Source organism: Nerophis lumbriciformis, linkage group LG08 (genome assembly GCF_033978685.3).
Source record: "Nerophis lumbriciformis linkage group LG08, RoL_Nlum_v2.1, whole genome shotgun sequence".
Lineage (NCBI taxonomy): Eukaryota > Metazoa > Chordata > Actinopteri > Syngnathiformes > Syngnathidae > Nerophis > Nerophis lumbriciformis.
Window position 1 is genome coordinate 22,665,229 of NC_084555.2, and position 8,414 is coordinate 22,673,642.

General features: G+C 39.2%; 1 protein-coding gene across 2 annotated transcripts in view; it reads right to left on the minus strand.

Moving 5' to 3' along the window:
- The window catches only part of LOC133611568 (uncharacterized), a 40,621-nt gene extending 33,182 nt beyond the window's left edge, over positions 1-7,439 (minus strand). Inside the window, exon 1 of one of the 2 annotated variants that reach the window (XM_061968467.1) lies at positions 6,838-7,439. In XM_061968467.1, the coding sequence (XP_061824451.1) occupies positions 6,838-6,906 (69 nt within the window). In that variant the 5' untranslated portion in view covers positions 6,907-7,439. The remainder of the gene's footprint in view (positions 1-6,837) is intronic. The other variant, XM_061968466.2, reaches the window with a different exon arrangement.
- Positions 7,440-8,414: the final 975 nt, after the last annotated feature.

The following is an 8,414-nucleotide window of genomic DNA, read 5'->3' on the forward strand; positions in this document are numbered from 1 at the left end:
ATTTAGGCTAGCTATATGTACATATTGCATCATAATGCCTCGTTTGTAGGTATATTTGAGCTCATTTAGTTTCCTTTAAGTCCTCTTAATTCAATTTATATCTCATGACACACTATCTGTATGTAATATGGCTTTTAATTTTTTTGCGGCTCCAGACAGATTTGTTTTTGTATTTTTGGTCCAATATGGCTCTTTCAACATTTTGGGTTGCCGACCCCTGGTCTAGGTACTGCCACAGGTAAAGTTACTAAACATGTCAGACCTTAGTAAATCCAAAAGGCCTCGTTACGATTCTCAACTTATTCATGACAAAGCCAGGAACAAAAGGAGGATTTGTATCAGGGATGCCTTTGAAAGATGGAGACGATTGTCAGTGGAGAAGATGTTTTCATCGTACGCCAAATTTGCTAATTTCCTCCTTGATAGATAATTAAGGCATTTACGTTTTCTTATTACTTGGAATAAATAGAAATCGACATTTCGTATGTAAATTATATTTTTCAATACAGTTTATGATCTTGTCTAACAAAGCTAGTATGTTCATGCAACAAATGCTTAGCATGCTCGCCCGGTCAATGACACATCCATATATAGGCTAACGGGGGAAATGTATGCCCGTTAGCCTGTATGTCGATGTGTAATCCAACTGACAGGGCAAAATATATTTTCGACAAATAAAACCTATGTGGATATGGGTAGTGTCAGTGCCTACTTCCTTCTCAATATGCTGATACGCTGAGGAAATGGGTTCCATCATTAGCACGGCTGTCATGGCAATGTGAAACGTATGGAGACAGCCAAATCACACGAAAAAAGAATTCCTCATTCGTGTTTGCATATTGTGGACTACATGTACCAAGTTATACTGCAATCTGAAACGTTTGAAAGAGTAGCCTATAGGCATACCTTAGAAAAATGTCTCCTCTTTAGTTTTTGGCGTACATTAATTAGGCTGCTAAGCATGTGCTACTTATTTTCACCAGTATAACCATTGGTAGGGTTGGTTGTAGTTTGTTTTAGTCTTTGTTTTCTGATAATACTGACAATAACCATATGATTGCAATTTGTAGTTATATTGTACACAGGCATGACGTACTTCTTCCTGAAAACAGCCTAATTCTGTGTAAAATGCGTTTGTTAGAGATTTCTTATTGACAAAACATTTGTTTATTCAGCTATTATGGTCCCAGCACCTCAATCCCCAGTAAGAAGCTGTGGAAGTTTAAAGTTCCTTTGACTAGCCCAATCGATCGAGCTGAATTCAGCTACGTATCTGGCAACCACAGTCAGGGGAGGGGGAGGAGACTACTAAATTTTGACCGTGATTGCAGTACCATTTCTGGCCATATTCCTACATATGGCTCCTCTAAAGTGAGTAATTTCCCAGGGTGCTGAAATGGGGTAGGGGTGTAAGTGAGGATGTTGTACTTAGACCACAAGCACAGGGTGTAAAGTTTGTAGATTTATTTTCTGTCATTTAAATATGTAAGTTACTAAAACGCCATAAATGCTAAAACAGAATAAATATACCTGTGAAAGTTAAATAATAAGGTTGAGTGAATCAAATTAAGAATGTCTAAGACTACATACACCCCCTACCAAAATGCAAAATGAGTCATTCCACTTGGAGAGAGGCAAACCTAACATCGAACACTTCACTCAACACAGATGTCATAACGTCATCCAAGCTGACTTAAGCATTCACACACAGCACCCACATTTTGGAACAAGGATAAGTGATAGAATAATTGTAAAAATATCCATCCATTTTGTACTGTTTGTCCTATTCGGGGTCGCGGGGGTGCTGGAGCCTATCTCAGCTGCATTCGGGCGGAAGGCGGTGTACACCCTGGACAAGTCGTCACCTCATCGCAGGGCCAACACAGATAGAGAGACAACATTCACACTCACATTCACACACTAGGGCCAATTTAGTGTTGCCAATCAACCTATCCCCAGGTGCATGTCTTTGGAGGTGGGAAGAAGCTGTAGCACCCGGAAGGAACCCACGCAGTCACGGGGAAATATGCAAACCCCACACAGAAAGATCCCGATCCTAGGATCGAACTCAGGTATACAAAACTCAAAACCAGTGAAGTTGGCACACTGTGTAAATAGTAAATAAAAATAGAATACAATGATTTGCAGATCCTTTTCAACCTATATTTAATTGAATACACTGCCAAGACAAGCTACCTAACAGTCGAACTGGTAAACTTTGTTATTTTTTGCAAATATTAGCTCATTTGGAATTTGATGCCTACAACATGTTTCAAAAAAGCTGGCACAAGTGGCAAAAAAGACAGAGAAAGCTGAGGAATGCTCATCAAACACTTATTTGGAACATCCAACAGGGGAACTGGCCAATTTTGGAACAGGTGTGTGCCATGATTGGGTATAAAAGAAGCTTCCATGAAATGCTCAGTCATTCACAAACAAGGATGGGGCGAGGGTCATCACTTTATGAACAAATGCGTGAGCAAATTGTCGAACAGTTTAAGAACAACATTTCTCAACCAGCTATTGCAAAGAATTAAGGGATTTCACCATCGACGGTCCGTAATATCATCAAAAGGTTCAGAGAATCTGGAGAAATCACTGCACGTAACATTGAATGCCCGTGACCTTCGATCCCTCAGGCGGTATTGCATCAAAAATCGACATCAGTGTGTAAAGGATTTCACTATATGGGCTCAGGAACACTTCAGAAAACCACTGTCAGTAACTACAGTTTGTCGCTTTATCTGTAAGTGCAAGTTAAAACGATTCCATGCAAAGCGAAAGCCATTTATCAACAACACCCAGAAACGCCGCCGACTTTGCTAAGCCCGAGCTCATCTAAAATGGACTGATGCAAAGTGTAAAAGTGTTCTGTGGTCTGACGAGTCCACATTTCAAATTGTTTTTGGAAATTGTGGATGTTGTGTCCTCCAGACCAAAGACAAAAAGAACCATCCAGATTGTTATAGGCGTAAAGTTCAAAAGCCAGCATCTGTGATGGTATAGGGGTGTATTAGTGCCCAAGGCATGGGTAACTTACACATCTGTGAAGGCACCATTAATGCTGAATGGTACATACAGGTTTTAGAGCAACATATGTTGACATTCAAGCAACATCTTTTTCATGGACGCACCTGCTTTGTTTCAGCAAGACAATGTCAAGCCACATTCTGCAGGTGTTACATTAGCGTGGTTTCGTAATAAAAGAGTGCAGGTACTAGATGGCCTGCCTGTAGTCCAGACCTGTCTCCCATTGAAAATGTGTGGCGCATTATGAAGCGTAAAGTACGACAACGGAGATCCTGGACTGTTGAACAACTTAAGCTGTACCTCAAGCAAGAATGGGAAATAATTCAACTTGAAAAGCTTCAAAAATTGGTCTCCTCAGTTCCCAAACGTTAACTGAGTGTTGTTAAAAGGAAAGGCCATGTAACAGTGGTAAAAATGTCCCTGTGCCAACTTTTTTGCAATGTGTTGCTGCCATTAAATTCTAAGTTAATGATTTTTTGCAAAAAAAAAAGTAGTTTCTCCGTTCGAACATTAAGTATCTTGTCTTTGCAGTGTATTCAATTGAATATAAGTTGAAAAGGATTTGCAAATCATTGTATTTTGTTTTTATTTACGATTTACACAACGTGCCAATTTCACTGGTTTTGGGTTTTGTAGTAAATCTATCAGTGGCTGCATAGGAGAAAGTTTGAAACAGAGGAATCACTACCGGTACGTCTTAAAGACAGGGCGAGACTTAACCTGCAGAAGATTTACTACTACTACTACTACTACTACTACTAATGCTGTATTATTGTTTTTAGTGCACGTAAACATACCAAGTATGCATGTATGGGGAAGCAATATTGGGTTTAGGGTGGAATGGGGGGCTGTTCAGGAGCCTTGTGTATGGGGGTCCAGAATTTGGTGCTACGCCCTGCCTCTTCTCATTGAGGATTTTAGCTGTAGTGACATGATTCTACAGCAACTCAAAAGCCATACAGCAGCATGAATTTGATGGAGCCAGTAATTAAAAGACCATAACAACTGCTTTCTGAGAACCATCTTCACAAATATAGAATGTATGTTTACATGAAAAACATCTAGTAGAAAAAGGAACGTTTTTTCCTGCGTTTCACTCGCACTCGACAACTGCTGTCAATATGTTACCCCACTCCAACACACCAGCAAAAAGGTAAAGTAAAATGCTGTAACATGCAAGTGCATTGTGTTGCATATGTGCTAGTAAATGGTCACATTACAGCACAAACACTAGTATAGCATTGCCATTAAAATTGGCACACACTTATTTTCCAATGTAAACATTTTCAGGCTCCAAAACGCTGTTGTCTTGTACACGAATGACAGTTCCATCAATTTTCAGTTCAAAACGTTTTTGTGCTAAGACAAAACTGATGTAACCTTTAACAAATGGGAATGAACGTGAACATATTTCCCTTATAAGTGTGTCGTTTTCTGCAGGAACAAAACTCAAACTTGATTTATGCTTCGGTTTTGTCTCGGCTCCTCGGAAACCTCTCTAATGTTGTGTGTTGGGGATGAGCGCATGCTGCGTGCAATTCTCAACCTAAACACCAGAGGCAGGGTTTTCGGTGCGTTTACTCAGTAAGCGACCATGGCAGCCTGTCGCTCTTTCATGGATTTATTTGGAGGAAAGTTTGGAGAGGGAGGAGTGATCACGGCGCAAAAGGATAAACCATCAGGAACATGGTCAGAGGTCATGTTACAGATTACTTATTGCCCTAGCGTCTCATTGCTTGCAGGATTGATATACCTGTTTTAATTAGTGATGTAAGTTCAGCCTAAATTACAGCGCATTACTGATTACCGATGAATGTGTAATGTTGAACGAAAAGAAACACTGAAGCTCATGTCAATGAACAACTAACATAACCAAACCCTTACAAGCCAAATGGGTTTTTGAGTGATGAGGCAGTAACATTCTGCATTATTTGGTTATTTTTCCCAAGCTAGCCTTGTAATGGCCTAGGCCAGGGGTCGGGAACCTTTTTGGCTGAGAGAGCCATGAAAGCCAAAAATTGTCAAATGTATTTCCGTGAGAGCCATATAATATTTTAGTAACAAAGAAACATCCATCCATCAATTTTGTACCGCTTATTCCCTTTGGGGTCACGGGGGGCGCTGGAGCCTATCTTAGCTACAATCGGGCGGAAGGCGGGGTACACCCTGGACAAGTCGCCACCTCATCGCAGGGCCAACACAGATAGACAACATTCACACTGACATTCACACACTAGGGCCAATTTAGTGTTGCCAATCAACCTATCCCCAGGTGCATGTCTTTGGAAGTGGGAGGAAGCCGGAGTACCCGGAGGGAACCCACGCAGTCACGGGGAGAACATGCAAACTCCACACAGAAAGATCCCGAGCCCGGGATTGAACCCAAGACTACTCAGGACCTTCGTATGGGAAACATATTCACCATTAATTAGTTGCTTATTAACATGCAAATTAGTAACATATTGTATCTTAATTAGTCATTATTAAGTACTTATTAATGCCTTATTCTGTATGGCCTTATTATACAACCAGTAAGCCATTAACGAAAAGAGTTTTCCCTCAATAACCTCAGAATTATTGCTTATTAGTAACCTATATGTTCCCCTAATGTCCAAATAACTCTAAATTAAGTCTAAGTTACTTAAAATATGTTCCCCATACTAAAGTGTTACCAATATTTTTTAACACTGAATACAACTAAATGCGTGCATTTTTAAAGTAAGACTAACATTTTTAGACTATAATAAGTATCTTATTCTTTTCAATAACATTTTTATTCTGAAGCTAACCAAAAATAAATAAAATACTTCTTACTATTAATGCGACTTCTTGAACAGGTGCGCTAGAAAACGGATGGATGGATTAAAATGCATGAGAATGTTTTATATTTTGAACGTTATTTTTGACACTGTGATTACCAGCTGAATTATTCGTTACTTATCGTGTTAAGCAATGTCGGCTAAAATTTATCTGAGAGCCAGATGCAGTCATCAAAAGAGCCACATCTGGCTCGAGAGCCATAGGTTCCCTACCCCTGGCCTAGGCAGAATAGATGTCGTTTATTACAAATTATGTGCACAATGGTGATGAAATCGCTCTGGAAGGGATTTATGAAAGCTGCCCCAGTGCTGAGAAGTTGAGGGAGTGCAGACACACGAATGGTCAGGAAGAATGCTTACATCCAAGCGGCGCAACAAACAAACATAACCGAACAATGGAGATGGCACACTTTGCACTCAATCCTCGGCCAGGCCTTTGAACAGGAGCCCTTTGGCACAAAATGGCTGCCATGCGACTGTATAGTTGGTCAACTCACAATAGTGTTGTGAATGGGGCAAGTTAGTGACCCATGCAGGATACAATCCACCCTTCAACTCACCAAAAAGAGGCATTATGCAGCATGTAACAATCGAGGAGGACTTCCACGGGTTGTGTTGCGGAAAATTGCAGGGGTGAAGTCTGCAGATGTCAGGACAATTATAGCTCACAACAATAAAGTTAGAGTGAAATGTGCGTCATTTAAAAAAAAACATTTATAGTCACAATCACTTGCACTGCAAACCCTCAGATACAAATAATTTTAGAGCGTCTGTATACAAATGAGCTGACCAGTAACTGTCTTTCCCACACCTCCATTGCATCAATTTACTTTCTCCAAAGCAGAACAATGGTTCAATGACATTGCATGTTTACTGTTTGTATTGCAAGGTGGACCTGTAGTTTGCTCTTGTAAACATCTGGCAAAGACTACTGATTAACAACAAATTCAGAACTTCACATTGGATATGATACCTTGTGCAAACTTACCTTAAGTTGAAAAGGGTGTATCTCATTGAGTGAGTGTCTTCTTAGCTTCTTGGTCAGGGTCTTTAGCATGTTGACTTGGCTAGCTTATGGCTTATCCCCTAACAAATACCTTTTAATTGCTGGATCTCTTGTGGCGTTTACAGCTTCATTTGCTAACATGAACGACTTTGCTCGCTTACAATAAGGCACACGGGACTTTTTTTTTTTTTTTTTTTTTCAATGACAGCCACAAAAACAACGTCGTCAGCTGCAAGAGGATCTCGACTGAAAAGGAAATTAAAAAAGCCGAAAATGTTCAACTGCGTAGTCGTGGCTTCTATTCAACGGATGTGCGTAGCAAACTTGTTATTCTCGAGTTCATTTAGGTCGGCTTTGTTTTTTTGGAGTCTTTCTTTTTTTTTTTCCTCACTGAGAGATGACTTACTCGCCGGGGCTCCGACTAAACTCCACAACTTACTGGTGTTGGGGAGAGAAGAAAAAAAGGTAAATAATAATAAGTAGTTGGCACTCACACACACACACGCACTCACACACTCACACACAGGCAAATGAGAACCAGCTGCACGAGCCTGTCCGAGTACAGCCCCGCTTGAGCGTCTCGCTCCCTGATTGGCTCTTCTTGTGTGTGACGTCATCATTGACTGTCAAGGAGTAGGCGAGTTGAAGTCACGTTATTTAGTCTGTTTACTTCCCCTTTTTCTAGCAGGATGATAGTTAATGCACACTAAATTAAATCATACTTGCCAACCCTCTATATTTACTATATTGGTGGCGTGCCTTAAAGGCACTGCCTTTAGCGTCGTCTCTCACCTGAAAAGGAGACTATTATATCATACTTGCCAACCCTCCCGAATTTTCCGGGAGACTCCCGAAATTCAGCGCCTCTCCCGAAAACCTCCCGGGACAGATATTCTCCCGAAAATCTCCCGATTTTCAGCCGGAGCTGGAGGCCACGCCCCCTCTAGCTCCATTCGGACCTGTGTGAGGACAGCCTTTTTTCACGACGGGAGGACAACAGGGTGACAAGAACTAGATCATCCGGACTAGAGATAAATTGTATTATTATGTTTATCTTACCTAAAAATAAATATATTTATTAATTAAAAAAAAAAAAAAAACGAAATACATTTTTACTATATTTTGTTAAAAACATCAAAATTAATTGTATTTTTATTTGTATTTTTTCTGACTCCTTATTACATCCAGCCATAGAATTATACAATAAAATAAACATATTTGAAATAATTAATTTTAAATGATCGTAATTCATTTAAAATTACCATATTTAATTAATAAAATAATTGCTTGTTTATCAACAACTTTAGCATTTTATTCATTCCATTTTGAAGCTCTCAGAAGCCAAGTTATGTTATATTCCTTAAGATTTATTTATGCAAGTTTGAAGTATCAATTATCTAAACACAGTTTTGTTTGCATATTTTCAGGATATATATATATATATATATATATATATATATATATATATATATATATATATATATATATATATATATATATATATATATATATATATATATATATATATGTATATATATATATATATATATATATATATA